Source organism: Vulpes lagopus, chromosome 8 (genome assembly GCF_018345385.1).
Source record: "Vulpes lagopus strain Blue_001 chromosome 8, ASM1834538v1, whole genome shotgun sequence".
Classification (NCBI taxonomy): domain Eukaryota; kingdom Metazoa; phylum Chordata; class Mammalia; order Carnivora; family Canidae; genus Vulpes; species Vulpes lagopus.
In genome coordinates, this window is record NC_054831.1 from 130,149,563 (window position 1) to 130,165,039 (window position 15,477).

Here is a 15,477-nt window from a genome sequence, read left to right on the forward strand (position 1 = left end):
CCTCGTGCCGCTGCGTGGCTGGGGACAAGTGGCTTCATTGCTCTGTGCCTCACCTGCCGCCTCTGAAAACGCTGTTGCAGGGCTCACATGGGCCCACGTGGGCAGAGCTCTAGTGTGGAGCCGGCCTCGTTCTATTACTGGCGTTGTCACTCTGACCACATGGCAAAAGCCCGTGGAAGGGGTGGTGGCCCTCTCTGACCAGGAAGAACTTAGAATGTCGGAGCAGGAAGGCTCACTTGTGAGGGGGGGAAACTGAGGCCAGAGGAGGCATTTGGCCACCTGAAGCAGCAGGAGCAAGGGCTCTCAGGAGAGGGGTCTTGGGGACCCCGACTCCACCATGCATCAGCTACGTGGCCTTGGGTGGTAGGTTCCCTCTCTCTGAGCCTCGGTTTCCTCATCTGTAGAAAATGTGGCTAATCACCAGCCCGGCAGAGATAATGGCGGGGACACACCCTACCCAGCCAAGCTCCAAAGGTGCTGAATAGAAGCTTCCTCCCTTCTCTCTGGCGATGCTGCCAGTCTGAGGCAGGGTAGGGATGAGGACCTGCTTCCCAGTGTCCCCAGTGGGTGCACGCCCAGCAGCTCAAGGATCTTCAGCAGGACTCTAAGAATGGTGCTCTTCTATCCCAGAGTCTGGGAAGGGTGTTCCCAGGAGAGATGCTGGGCTGCTGAATTCAATGACAGCTTTACTTTGGCTAGAAAATGGCTTGATGGCAGACTCAGATCTGGACTCAGGAGGAAGCCCCCAAACAGTCTCCCTACCCGCTTATGAGCACAGGTGGGGAATTGCTGCAGAAAGTGGGGGCTTCCTCCGGGGGACTGGCCCACAGTGCTGGGGGCAGGACCAGCTTCCACCTTAGAGCCCTGTATCTCCCTTCAGAGATAGACCCAAGCCTTCGCCTCGCCCCTGTTAATACCAGGTTTTAGAAACACATCTGTGGTTCGTTCAGACTAAAGTGTCGATGACTGATGGGCAGCAGCTTTTTGCCTTTTAGTCCATAACAAAAGGCAAAATAAAGTGAGTGAGTGTCAGAGGATAGAATCTGAGGCAGCAGCCAGTGTGTAGGATGAGAGGGGATGATATTTCCAGGTCCCTGAAATCAGACCACTGAGGCTGGGTAACCTGCAAGCTTTAGAGGCAGGAATGAAAGGGAATCCTAGTGGCCTTCGGCCCTGGGCACCAGTCCCACTGGAGGATCTCCTGCCTCTGCCAGTAGGGCCCAGCCTGCCTTGGCTCTGAGAGATGGAAGAGATAGCCTAGGGAAAGAAGAGGCAGGCCCCACCCCTCCCCTGATATCCATCTCGGCCGGGCACTTGGCCTCAGAGCGATGGGCCTGTGCCAGCCATCCTGCTGAATCAGCCTGCCTGCCTGCCTGCCTGGCACTGACTGGCCCTGGGGCTCTCCCAGCCAGGTAGGAACTGCCCGTGGCCAGCGGAAGTTGAGCCAGGGAGCTGGGGCACGGTGGGGAGAACTGGAAGGAGGGCCCCCCTCGCTCCTCCCCTCCTCCCTACAGCCCAACAAACAGACACTAAGGAGGCAGCCACTTGAAGAAATGCATGTTGACATTTTTATTAATCAAGTAGGAGGTGATCAGTCATCCGGAACATTCTCAGAGGGGACTTTAGGGCCCTCCGACAACTCTAGCAGCAATTCCAGAGCTTCCCATGCCCAGGGCAGCTCTAGAAGGCCTGCTCCCCACCCTCCCTATCACTCTGCAATGCCCCTGCCCTTCCACCCACAGCCTTTCCCTGGAGAACCTCAACCCTGGCTGCAGGCCCTTGGCCCCCGAAGAGCTCCCTTCTCTCCTTGGCTCAGTCTAGGCTGGGTCATGGTTATGAGCAGAAAGTGCAAAAGTTAGACCAGGGGCTTGTGAGTGGGGTCCCCAGAGTCTTCTGGAAGGGGAAGACCCAGTACAGCACCCCCACCGCCTTAAACCATAGCAGTCCTGATTTTATCCGCTTCAGATCTTGGGTTTCCATGGAAGTTTCTGATTGCTAAGTAGTCCGTGGCTCACAGAGTTTAACAGGGGCTGGCTGGCCCGGCCCCAGTCTTACCAGGGGCTCCTGGAAAGCCCCAGTGGTGGAGGCCAGGGGCCGAGAGCCACCAGGATGGCCCCAGAGGCAATGGTGGGAGGGGGCAGGCTGGGTCCTTTGTGCCCATGCCTGCCTGGGGCTGGAGAAGGATACCTCTCGCCTGGCACCGGCCGAGCCTACCTGCCTGTACACATCCTGGTGACCTCACCCGGGGCCAGGCTCTTAGCCACCCCGCACCCTGGTAGCAGCTCTCTTCCCCTCTCTGGGAGGGGACACAGGCCTGCCGGAGGAGGGGGGTCACTCTATAGGGAAACCCAGGTGACGCGCAGGGTCTCGGGGCTGCCAAGAGGGACTGGGCAAGCCGTTCCTCCCACTGCCAGCGGGACCAAGGGGAATAATTAAAGACAATTAAAGGAAATTAAACCCCACCTTCAGAGATAACCTAATGGCCCCCCCACCCTCTCCTAACCTCTGGGCCCTTGCCCCCTGTGACATCTGGAACCACCAGCCCCCCTTCACATTCAGGGTGCAAAACCCGAAGCGAGGACACCTGGGACACAGAGGCCAGGCTCCGAGGCTTGTCCGCCACCCTGGCCTCCCGCCTGCCAGCCTTCCTCTGGGTGGCCCCCAGAGGCCTCTCTCTGGCCTCACAGCGTTTGGGGGCCGGAAGCTGCCAGCACTGGTAATTAAAGGCTTCCTACACAGGTAACAAGCACCCTTCTGAGGCTGGAGTCAGGCATTAAAGGGGTTTTGTTGCCTTTTCTTTTTAGGACAGGCCCTCAGATGCTCGGCCTTCCTGTGCTTATTGGCCTCTATAAATACGGCTGAGGGGTGCCAGGAGGTCACAGCTTGAGGGTCCCCTGCGTGGCGGCGACAGCTGGGAGAGAAAAGGGGGTGCCCCACCTCTCTGCTCCTGCTCTGACAAGAACCACAGGTGCCCTGGACCCAGGCCCCCACCCCCGAGCTCAGGCCCTCTGGGCCCCATTCCTGGTGCAGACACGAAAGGAATATCAGCACAGAGGGGCAAGGACCCAGCACGACCATGACCACGCACGGCCGTCCTTGAATATGTTAAGGCGGTTGCTCTTTTCCAGAACCTCGGATCAGGAAGAGGGAGGGAAGAATGAGGACAGTCCTTGGGCTGGGGCGGCCACTCGAGGGATGAGGGTGCATGGTGTCTGTGGCCGTACCCCGGGGCCTGCGGTGGCCAGCACGTGTCCAGGACCCGGGAAGATGCACCCGAGGCTCCCCTGAGAGGATGGAGGCTGGGTGGAGGCTCCTCGCCCTCACCCTGGCGGGGTTCCCTGGCAGGTGGGCACAGAGGATGGCAGGTGGAGGCGGGCTCAGGGCACCATGTGCCACCACTTGAAGGAGAAAGGCCGCCGGCGCACGTTGGTGCCGCAGTGGATCTCCCCCAGCAGCTCGTGGTAGAACAAATAGTCGTCAATGAAGATACAGTGGAGGCCCAGCGGCTCCAGCAGGGACCGCACCTTCTCCTCCAGGCAGCACTGGCCGTTGATGATGGGCCCGAAGGGCTTGGGGATGCCCAGGTACTTGCCCAAGACCACCATGTTGACCTGCAGAAGAGAAGGCGAGAGGGGAGCCCTGCTGGCTGGGGATGCTCTACACATGGGGGACCCATCCCCAGGCCTGGCCCATCCTCATCGGCATCCCTGGGCCACCAGGATGGGCACTTGCTCCAAAACTAGGGTCTATGGAGAGAAGAAACGGATTCGTGGTTGGAAGAGAGGATTCATACCAGGTGGGGCTGCCGGGAACACCCATGGCAGCTTTATAGGAATGAAAGTGTTCCTCCAATACTTTCTTCCATCTATCAGAAAATGGTCAATTTTCCAACAACTTAGTTAGAACAAAATTTTACCATCATCTGCCACAAACTTCAGACAACAAATACCTACGAGGTCTACGGCGTGCACGTCCTTACAGGCGTGGAGCCCTTGTGCAGTGCACAGCTTGCTCACCTTTCCCGGGAAGCCCTGATAAGTGTTATGGTTTACTGAACATCTCCTGTGTGCCAGATACATCATCACTAAACCCCACTCCTCCCTCTGAGTCAGTGGCTGGGGAAGGTTAGTAACATAATCCAGGCCACACAATCAGAGAACGGAGAGATTAAAATTCGACGTGGGTCTAACTCATGCCCAAACTCACACTCTTTATACTCCACCAACGTATAGCACTGCAGCTGCCTGGGGGAGCTGAGGAGTTGGGGCGAGGGGCTAGGAGCCCTTGGGGGCACCTCCTGCTTCCCTGGCTGAGGGCCCTAACCCTGCGGAGGGGAGGTCTCCCCAGGGCAGGGTATGGAAGTGTCTCAGAGGAGACCTTGGCCCTACATTGATGGCCAGAGGAGCTGTGCTTGGAGTTCAAAGGGGACCCTCTGGACCTGCTGTCTGGAGGGTAGTGCTGGGTCATCTCAGCACGGGGTGGGCTGCCCTAGACTCTGCGCTCTCACATTCTCCATGCCGTGGCCCTGTCACCGTCAGTTCTGCCCTGCAGGGCCGTCACGAAGCTGGAGGATCCTCTGGGGTCAGTGCCGGGGCCTTGGCCCTGAGCTACCCACGTGCCCCCTGATGGGCTGGGATGTGCTGAGTGAAGTGGGACATGTAGAGGCACAAAAGGCCAGGAGGGGAGCCAGCCCAGGTCTGCTTCTTCCTAGATGAGAACTCAGGAGATGGGAGGCTCCTCATGTGCTGAGTGACCTCAGGCCAGGCAAGCACCCTCCTCGGAGGGCCTGTCTCCCCATCTAACAAATGAGGGGGTTAAGCGAGTGTCCCCCATGGGCTCTTCCCTGAGGACGTACTGGGATCCTTTAGCGGGGTCTGGACCGAAGCTCAGAGATCCCCGCAGAGGGGTTCGTGTTGGGGTGGGGGCTCCCAGCTGGTGTGGGCAAGGCCACAGCCCAGAGAGGGCTGGCCAAGGTCATGGGCTCTGGCCCAGGCCCTCCCCTGACCTTCAGCCGGAACCAGAGCCTGGATGCCCCTTAGTCCTTCCCTGACCAGTAGGGCAGCCACTGGCCACATGCAGCGGTTGAAATTTAAATGAAATAAAAGTATAAATTTCATTCCTAGCCACACTAGCCACATTTTAAGTGCTCAGTAGCCACATGCGGTTTGGGGGCTCCCGTGTCTTACTGTGCAGACACAGAACGTTTCCATCATCCGAGACACTTCTAAGAGACAGCACCGCCCTCGAGCAGCAGCTCCCAGCCAGGGTGATTTTGTCCCTAGGACATCTGGGTGTTCACAATGAGGGGGCTGCTAATGACATGTAGTGGGCAGGGGACAGGGACACTCAGCCATCCCATGATGCACAGGACAGCCCCTCAGCAAAGGATTCGGGCCCAGGCATCAGCAGAGCCAAGGTGATGAAGCCCTGCCTTGGAGGTCTCTACCAGGACCCCACAGTGAGGAATCAGGAGTGAGTGCAAATCCTGGCAGGGAAACCCCACCCGGGATACGTGCCTCCAGTCAGGACGCACCCCCACCCTTCGGCTTGTCCAGTGACAGGGATGAAAGGGCCCAGGCTGACGAGGGAAGGTCTCCCATCCTGGGGAGCCACTCCACGAGCTGCCACCACCCTGACATCCTTTCCCAAGGTGTTAATGGTTTAGCTAGTGCAGGGCAGATAGCATCGCCCGGCCCCTCCCAGAGGCCACCCCAGTGAGATCACATCTGTGCATCTGCTTGTCAGCGGCCCGACTTAATGACAGCCAGGGAAGCCGCCACCCTGCGCCGGCCTGCCCGCCCCGGGAGCCGCACTGCGGAGCAGCTGGCAGGGGGCCGGGGTGCGGGGAAGAGCACGCAGCTGAGGCCCACAGTTGGAAGCCTGAAAACACCGAAACCAAAACACGCTTCTTTTTTCCACTTGGGAGGGAAAAGAGGCCTAAGTTGTGGGGCTGCCGTTGGCACCGAAGGAGGTTTAGCAGCATCCCTGGCCTGCACCCACTAGATGCCAGCAGCACGCCCCTCCCTGTGGCAATAAGATGCCCTCGAGGGGGCAAAATCGCCCGGTTGAGAGCCACCGATGGAGATGCTCTATACCTGCACAGAAACCAAACACACGCGGGAGAGGTCCACCAGGCCCGCCCCAGCCTCTGTGCCCGTCTGCGTGGGGCAGGAGGCGCTTGTCCCCTGGAACCCCTACTGACACCTCTCCGGACCCTGCCGGGCCCCAGGGACAGGCCACGACCTCCTTCTGCGCTCTCACCATGTCAGGGAAGAAGGCTTCTGCATAGGAGCCCTTCAGGGAGAAGAGCTGGGGGATGTCCACGATGTCCCGCTCGCTCAGGCCCAGCTCCCGCTTCAGCACCTCCCGGTTCCAGTCGATGCATTTCTGGGGGAGGGGGAGAGAGGGGGCGCACCCGGGGAGCCAGGGGGCCTCTAAAGCTGGCTGGACGCCCACTGCGTGCCAGGCCCCACACAGAGCGCCCGGCACCCCGGCACTCTCCATCCGTCCTCCCAATAGCTGTGTGCCACTCCCAGATGGGGAAACTGAGTCACAAGTGATCCGCCCGAGGGCAGAGAGCTAGGAGGCAGCAGAGCTGGGATTTGGATCCTGACAGTTTCTGGTTCCAAAAGGCGCTTGCTGCTACACCACACTGCCCCGGCCACGGCGTGGCGCGTACCCCTGTCCATGTCGGCAGTTTGGGAGAGGGCCAGGCTCCACTCAGGAGAAGCGAAGGGCCTCCTCCGTTTCCGAGCTCCAGCTCTGCACCCGGCCTGCACCTTGCATGTGGCCGGCTCCAGCCCTGCCCCTTCCAGAGACCCCCTCCCGCCTGGTGTCCCCTGGCCAGGTCCCCTTAACTCCTACCCACCCCACCACTCCCCCCACGGGGCCCCATTTCTCCACCACATCTCTCCCATCTCACTCTGCTTCCCCGGAAACTCATCACTCCCCCCCCCCCCCCGCCCCAGTAGACCTAGATCTCCCTCATCAGACTGGGCGCTCCCTGAGACCCCTGCTGTCTCCTCCATCAGACTGGGGGTTCCCTGCGGCAGAGGCCCTAGCCTACCCACAGGACAGTCAGAGGCCCTGGGGCTGAGCCCCTGACCCCCGCCCCAGCAGTTCCTGGGGCAGCTTCTGCTGGGAGGTGTGGGGACCCTCAAGAGCTAGCGGCAGGGCCGCCTCACCTGTACATAGAGACTGTCGCTCCTGAGGCGACGGTCCGCCAGCATCTCATTAATGCTTCTGTTCACCTTGTGCCTTAACCCTGCGAGAGAAAGAAGGCAGGACAGGGGCTCAGGGTGGACTGCCCAGGGCCATCTCGGGCCTGGGGCCACAGCACCTGGGCCAGGATTGTTCTCCCGCCTCAGGGCCGGGGGCTGAAGCTAGGACGGAGAAAGCTTGGGGACCCTGCCCCGGGCTCTGGCTGCAAGTGCAGGAGCTCCTCGGGCAGGGGGTCGTGGCTCGGTACTACGTGATTACAGCACAGCTACCGTCACTGACCTCCCACCACTCTCTGGCACCCCACTAAGGTTATGATTAATCTTCAAAACGAGGCTAGGTGGGTTCATTATCACCCCCAATTCAGGGAAGAGGAAACTGAGGCACTGAGCGGTTTCGAATGCAATCTTGATCTCGCAGCCACTAGCGGCAAGACCAGGACTCGAACCCAGGTCCTGAAGCACTGCCACATCCCTTCCAGGTGAGAGTGATGTGATCCGTGGGGGGATGGGGGTTGCGCAAGGGGGCCAGTCAGGCCCTTGGACCATCTGTCAGCTCCCAGAGGCAGGTCCGCAGCGGGGCTCTGCCCACCCACCTGGCTTCTCGCCTCTCCCACTCTTGAGCCCAGAGCCCTGTGCATCCTGCATCCCGCATCCGCATCCTGCATCCGCCTCTCACATCCTGCATCTGCATCCCGCATCCGCATCCTGCATTTGCCTCCCACATCCTGCATCTGCATCCCGCATTCCGCATCCACATCCCATATCCCACATCTCGCATCCCGCATCATGCATCTGCATCCCACATCTCACATCCCATATCCCACATCCGCGTCCCACATCCTGCATCTGCATCTGCATCCCACATCCTGCATCCCACATCCACATCACGCATCCACATCTGACATCTGCGTCTGACATCCCACATCCACATTCCACATCCTGCATCTGCATCCCACATCCCGCATCCTGCATCCACATCCACATCCACATCCCGCTTCCGCATCCCATATCCCACATCCGCGTCCCACATCCTATATCCGCATCCCGCATCCCACATCTCGCATCCACATCCACATCCTGCATCCTTATCCACATCCCACATCCACATCCCTCATCCCGCATCCCACATCCACATCACGCATCCACATCTGACATCTACGTCCGACATCCCACATCCACATTCCACATCCTGCATCCGCATCCCTCATCCCGCATCCCAGGGAAAGTCCTGGGCCAAGCACTCCTCTCGGAGCCTCTGGGGAAAGGGATGGGGGAGGGTCCGAGATCAGCGGGGTGCACACTCTTTCCGGTGGTGCCCCTCCTGGGGTGTGGCCAGGAGCCGCCCAGTCTTGCGGAGGAGGCCACCCCCTGAGTGTGCCTGGGCCAGTCCACTGACTTCCTGGCTTCCCTGCCGGGCCCAGTAGAGGGCAGCCCCACGGCCCTCATCCTTAGCTCCCAGGTGAGGATGTCGGGAGAACAGCGAGGTCCGGCTCTGAGCTGACGAACAAGGCAAAGGGCCTGCTAACAGGCCTAGCCACGAAAGGCAGGCCGGTGGCCAGGGCTGGCCCCCAGAGGGCGGGGTCCCCACGGTGACCGGGTCATTGGCACTCACCATCAAACTGGGCTGCCTCCCCGTACCCCTCGTCTTTCTTCTCTTGGAACAGTTTGAGGCAAGCACTGGGGCTCGCCAGGAGCAGCCGGAAGCCCTGGCACAGAGGGAGGGAGGACTGTTCAGTGGACAGGATCCCCCTGGACGCAGGAGACCCCAAACCCAGGAGGGGCCTGAGTTCAGAGGCCAGACCACACATGGGTCCCACCTACCAGCCACAAAGACCTCTCCGCAATTCCCCTAATCCTCCAAGCTGCTTCATGGCCCAGGCCTTTGTCCAAGCCATTCTTTTTGCCTGGCTGCCCTTGTCTCCCAGGGAACTCAGCCAGGGGTCGCTGGGAGGTCTCCCCTCCCGGGCCACCTGCCCTCTGAGGCCTGGGCCCCACTCTGCGAGGGGGTGGAGCTGAGTGATGAAGCTGTTGGTCCCGAGCCCTCTGTCTTGGGTTTTGAATCTGACCCTACCCGTAATTGCCCTTCTGAGCCTCAGTTTTTCCATCTCCGAAATGGGGATCATGATCATATGGAACTGTTAGAGGATTAAATGAACTAAAGCAAATGAACAAAAAATAAAATAAATAAAATAAAATAAAATAAATAAAATAAAATAAAATAAAAGGACATGCACATCATAGGTGCTCCCTACATGTTACGAATTATTATCATCAGCGTTGTCATTCCCGGGCCCAGGCTGAGAGGTTTGGATCAGAGCAAACACTCTGATCAGAGCAACGTGAGAGCGAGTGTATGAGCAGTGGAGCCCATCAGTGCCCTCCTGAGGAGCTCTGACCTCCTCCAGGAAGCCCCCCCCCCCCCCTGGTTAACACCATCTGGTTCCCAGGGTGCCCTGGCTCTAAGCCCACTACGCACAGAGGCGGTGAGCTGGTTCCAGGCCGCCTTGCCCTCTCCCATCCCCTCAGGCTGGGTAGGGGCGGGGGTGGCCCAGGCAGGAGGAGAGGGGACGCACCTTTTGGTCAGAGGTGGGCACAAAGCTCAGGAACTCGTCCACGTGGCCCACGGACAGCCAGTCGGAGTAGAGCTCCACGGGCGCCTGCACCTGCTGGGCCTGCAGGAAGTCCCGCACCACCTTGGTCATTCGCCTCCCACCGGACCTGGGGCAGGAGGGAGAGAGCAGGGTCAGCTCAGGCCGACGGGCTGCTGGCTCCCCGCGGGTGCACGTCCTGAGCCCCCCACCCCTGTCCGAGCTTCATGACATCCCTCCGAACGAGTCTTCATTTGTCCCCCCTTCCTGCCCCCCTGCCCGGTGCTCCCAGGAGCTCACTGTGCATCCTGAGCATCATCCCAGACAGTCCGCCCCCTCCTGCTGCAAAGCATCCTCCCCGAGGCCGGGAAGGCCCTGGCCGCTCCTCCCACTCGAGACTCCAACAAGCGAGCTCAGCTTGCTAAAGGGAACAACAGACCCTCACCCAACGTCCCGGGACTCAGAGGGCCTGCCTCTGCACCCAAGACGCCCAGCTCCTCCCTCCGCCCAGCATCTCCCAAAGTGGGGCCCTGCACCCCCTGGGAGTCAGACGCGGGTGGCGGGTTCCCGGGCCCGACCTCCCGCACATCCCAGTCTTTGAGAACGTGGCACGTCTGAGGATACGGGCTCTGTCGCTCCACAAAGCCCCTGAGCTCATTCGCGTGTGAGAGAACCCCTGCCCCGTCATCTGTGTGCGACACCGCCTGTCTGATCCTCGGCACTTCCTGAAATGAGCCCTTGACCAGCAGAGGGAGGGGACAGGGAGGGGATCTCAGGAACTGGGGTCTCAGGGCTGTGGGAGGAGACGTCACCTGAAAGCTCCCTGCACATGCGTGGGGATTTCAACACTGCCTGGGGCTAGGCCATGTCCCCATTTCACAGATGGGGCAGCCAAGGCCCCGCAAGTTCAAGGGGGTGACTTGTCCAAAGTCAGAACGATGTCTTGTATACTCTGGGCCCTCTCTACCTTCCTCTGGGACAGCACCTTCTCCTGCTGCCCCTTGACCATACCGGGAACAGCCCTGCCTCAGGGCCTTTGCACATGCTGTCCTCTGTACCAGGAATTCTTGCCCACGCCCCGTCTCCCCATGGTCACTTCCACCTTCAAGGTTGAACTCAAATGTCACCCTCTTTCTCTAAGAGACGTTTGAAAATTGCTACAATCCCTTAATCCCCTTCCCGGCTCTGTGTTTCTTTACCGTATGGGGTGCTAGCTAGCACGCTTGACACCTTGTGTGCTGTCTGGTGTCAGACACCAGAACGTGAGCTCCCAGGGGGCTGGGGGGAGGGACAGTCCCTGGTCCCTGTCACCCAATCATGTCATAGACTCGACGCTGGGCAGTGACAAATGACAACATTGACTTGATCTGGGGGACGGGATTGCGGGCAAACACATCTCTTATATTCCTGTTATTTGAAGGCAGTGCCGGCGAGTTAAAATGACGCCTTAAACACACTGAGAGGGTGAAGAGTGAGGCTCCAGAACCCGCTCCTGAGCAGGGAACTCGGGGAGGTTGAGGCAGGGGCCCCAGCCAGCAGAGGCTGACCTGCCCTCCGAGTCACCACCAGGGGGCAGACCTGCTTAAAGATGATCTAAGATACAGGAGCAGAGGGTGGAGGGGGTGCTGGCCTGAGGCCCCGACATCCCTACAAATACCAGGCGCAGGTCATGACCTGAAGCGGGCCCTGCCGAGCTCTCTGACCACCCCCCCCCCCGTGCCCCTCCTGGCTCACGCCACTCCAGCCCGCAGGTCTCCTTGTGGCCCCTCTCACGTCCTGCACACTCCTACCTCAGGGCCTTTGCACGGCCCACCTCCGCTCCTTGGCGCTTCTCCGTCCCAAATACCCACATCTTTAAGGCCCTCGTTTCTCTCGGGGCTCGGTTTCCATGCCAGCTTCTCGGCAGGGCCTCCCTTACCTGACATCACCGACCCATCTACTAGGCCCGCCCGCCGTCTGTTCCTCCCTGCGAGGACGGACGTGGGGTGTCTGTTTGCCCACGGCTGACGTCAGGAAGAGGTCGAGGCAGGCACCCGGGGCGGCAGGCTGAGCGCTACCTTTACATGAGCCTGGGCCGAGGGAGCTCTGGATTCTGACCCTGGGACCCTGGGCGGTGGCTGTCACTCTCCGAGCCTCACCCCCTCCGTTTACCGAGGACCTCGTTCCTGGTGTCGACACAACGGCCAGTGGGCTGGGCCGCTGGAGGTCCCCCACCCCGTCCCTATCCCCAGCCCCTGCTCTGAGCCCGGTAGCTTCTAGAACATTTCTTTCATCCAGGGCCACAGACCTGGCATGTGGGAAAGCTCAGGAAACATTTCCGCAATCAGTGAACAAACGCACGAATGAGTGCACTCCCTTCGCTTTTCCGAGCCTCAGCTTCCTCATCTGTGAAATGGGAATACGAATCGTCCCAGCCTCATAGGGCTGTTCCAAGAATTAAATGAGGTGACGGGTAAATCCTTATGTTCCCGGTACGTAGTAGTAGCTGATTAATAACCTGTGGTCCAATGAGTTCCAACCTGCTGCGTGGCTGACCCCCGGCCGGGGCCCAGGTAAACAATACCTGCACGTTCAGAAGACGGTTATCATGAATTCTTCGCCCACACTCGTGCTGATTATGCAGCTAGCACAGAGATTTTTTTTAATAGACCCATTTCACAGGCAGGAAACTGAGGCAGGGGTATAAAATAACATGTTCATCTCATAACATATCTGTCGTGCGCTAATATATAATATACCCCCGTGTCCTCCAGCGTGCCTGGCACATCCTGGGCATGAGGGTAATAGCTTCGAATGAGTTTGTTGAGCACCCACTGCATACCAGGCACTGTCGTCAGGCCTGCTTAGGTGGTAGACCCCAAAAACAGGTGACTCGCATGTGGCAGAGGTAGGACTCAAATCCAAGTCCACGCATGCTCCGAAGCTTGCGCTCCTTCCTCCTGGGTCCCCCTCTGGAGCGCGGGATGACCACCCAGCACCCGGCAGAGGCCCCAAGGTCCTTCCGCCTCTGGGGCAGCGGATCGGGTCCCGGATGGTGTCTGAGCATGAGTCACCTGCAAGGTGAGCATTCCTCTTGCTCTACCCAGCTTGGCCACCCAGCTACGTGCCTGGTGTCGGTGCCAGGAGACCCCGCCTCGCCTGGGTGCAGCCCTGAGGCCACCAGGGCCACCGCTCAAGGCTGAGTGGCCTTCCTGTCACTGCCTGGCCGCCCTGGGTGTCAGTCAGGGCTTCACGTTTCACCTGGTTTCCACGCCCACCCACACCCGAAGGAGAAGGCGGCCTTTGGTGCCTGGCGTGGGCTGACGCCCCAGGCAGGAAACAAACTGTGCCCCCAGGATCCCCGCGCCACGCACCCCATTGTCGGGCGGCCCGCAGGCAGGGTGGGGGCCTGTTCGGCGGGATTTAGCAGGTACTGTCACCTGTCTAAGCACTAACCTCTAAATCCCCTGTGTCCTGCCTGATGACAGCTGTCCAGGGAGGGACCCACAAGTCACCTCCACCGCCCTGGTGTCGTGCCGTTCGCCTGTAGCCACATAGTGACCTACGAGCCCTTTCAGCTGCTGCTAGAACAGCAGCTATTTTGACCTCCTCCTGGGACGGGTCACCGGGTGCATCTCCTGCCTCTGCACCATCTGGCAAGTCCGATGTTTCAGAAGAAACTGGAAATCAGGCTGTTTTACGTAAGGCCTCCCCCTACATACGTAGTGGGTGACTAATGAGGCTCATGGAATACTAGGCAGGCCCGAGACCGGGAGTCACTAGTTTGTGAGTTTTCTCCAAAGATTCCAGAAGCTTTCAAATCTAAGATTCTAGGTCTCAGTCTTTGACTGCAGGACCGCTCACGGGAATTAAGACTGCTTCTCAGACCGGAGACCTGGAGGGTGTATGTAGGGGGGTCCCCACGCGCCCCCCACCTCCCGCCAGGCCTCTCACTTGGGGAAGCTGCTGCCGATGAGGATGCGGCCCAGGGGGTACTCCTTGCCGCCCACGGTGACCGGCGGGCTGACGTCCAGGTTGCCGAAAGAGTCAAGGCTGGAGGCGCCGGCGAACAGGATCTCCCGGGTTACGTATCCAAAGTCGGGACCCTAGGGGAGGACCAGCAAGCCCCCCCCCACCCCAGAAGGAGGGGTCAGTTAGGACAGGAAGTGACAGCTGTGGGGTAGGGGCTGGGGTGGGGGTGCAATTAAAGTCCAAGCCCGAAACAGGACGGTAACTCGAAAAATCCCCGACTGTTGGGAAACCAGGCAACACGCTGCTTCTAGAGAACTCATAGGTCAACGCAGAAGTCCAAGCAGAAACCAGACACTACTTTGAAGTGAGAGGTGACAAGCACGCAGCTCACCGGCCCCTGCAGGTGCTCGCCAGGCTGCACGCTCGGAAACAGCCGCAGCTCTGAGCACCCGTGTTAGGAGGAGAAAGGGTCAGAAAATCCTGCCTCCGCTTCCAGGCAGGCAAAGAACAGCAAGTTAGGCACAGAACAGGGGGAGGAGGGAGGGAGTAACGATGAGGGCAGAGACCAGCAGGGGACATCCAGGCCAGGGCCAGCCTGGGCTTGGGGCCAGGCCCTTGGCTGATACAGAGTCACCCCGCAGGGCTCGCTGTCACCTGCACTGGGACCCGGCCCTGGCCCCTCTGGCTGAGGTCAGCGCCCCGCTCTGGGTGCCCATCATGAGCTCCCGGACTCCCCGCTCACAGCCCCCACTTGGACAGGGGCACCGTGCTGGTGCCGGGGGTGTGGGAGCCCGTAAACAGGCAGAGCCGTCTAGTGGGAAGGCTGCGGAGACAGTCCCTTGGTTTTGCATCTCGGTGCCACAAGCTGCGTGGCCCAGGCTGAGTTACTTAACCTCTCCGGGCCTCGGGGAAAGAGGGGATCAAAAACAGCAGCTATCCACAGGGCTCAGGATTGGGGGGGTGACCTATAGAGCTAGGGCCGGGGGCCTGGAACGCACGCTAGCTCGGTGGCCGGGGCGGCTCTGTCCCCATCCTGTGCGTGAGAGGCAGCATGGGGCCTGGCAGCAGCAGGTGTTCAGAAAACACTTGTTACCTGGGAAGAGGCCCCCCCTCATGAAAGCCAGTCGTGAGAGCTCACGAACGGTGCATCTCCCACAAAAGGCAGTTTGGTCTCCCCAGAGCTAACTCCCCTGCTGACCCCCACCCACATGGGGGAGGAGGGCTCCCCAGGAGGACTTTACTGGCCTGCCCCTCCTGGAACAGGGGGGATTTGCATGTTATTTGCATGTCACGCTCACATAATTTGCATGTCATTTGCACGCCCTCCACTTGTGTCCCTTTTGCCCCCTAAGGACAAAGACCAGGACCAGGGAAGGCCGATTGCAGGGTGCTATAGGAGGAGCCACCCAAGGGACCCCCACTCTGCCCTTTGCCACATACCAGGATCCGCTTATAAGGGAAATGCTTCAGACCTCGGTTTCGGGGGGAGTCAAAGACCACTGGGAAGGCTTTGTGAGGGGCCTCCGTGTAGCCAAACTCCATCTCATCCTGGGAGGGGAGAAAAAGAGATCACAGCGGTGTCCCAGAGTGTGATTTGCCTAATGGGGTGATCCCCTCGGACCTGGACCACGATGGGGCCCCAGCTGCCCCCTAAAACCTGGGGGTACATGCCTCGGGGGTGTGGATGAGGCCTCCTAGGACCCCAACTGGGAGACGAC

The 15,477-nt window shown here is 59.9% G+C and overlaps 1 protein-coding gene across 4 annotated transcripts in view; it reads right to left on the reverse strand.

Annotated features, from left to right (window-relative positions):
* Positions 1-1,545: 1,545 nt before the first annotated feature.
* The window catches only part of PADI1 (peptidyl arginine deiminase 1), a 71,120-nt gene continuing 57,188 nt past the window's right edge, over positions 1,546-15,477 (reverse strand). For all 4 annotated transcript variants that reach the window (XM_041767995.1, XM_041767999.1, XM_041767998.1 and 1 more), the window contains 7 exons: positions 15,200-15,307; positions 13,742-13,893; positions 9,794-9,938; positions 8,833-8,926; positions 7,185-7,264; positions 6,262-6,387; positions 1,546-3,611 (listed from right to left, as the gene is read on the reverse strand). In XM_041767995.1, coding sequence (XP_041623929.1) covers positions 3,378-3,611; positions 6,262-6,387; positions 7,185-7,264; positions 8,833-8,926; positions 9,794-9,938; positions 13,742-13,893; positions 15,200-15,307 — 939 coding nt within the window. In that variant the 3' untranslated portion in view covers positions 1,546-3,377. The remainder of the gene's footprint in view (positions 3,612-6,261; positions 6,388-7,184; positions 7,265-8,832; positions 8,927-9,793; positions 9,939-13,741; positions 13,894-15,199; positions 15,308-15,477) is intronic.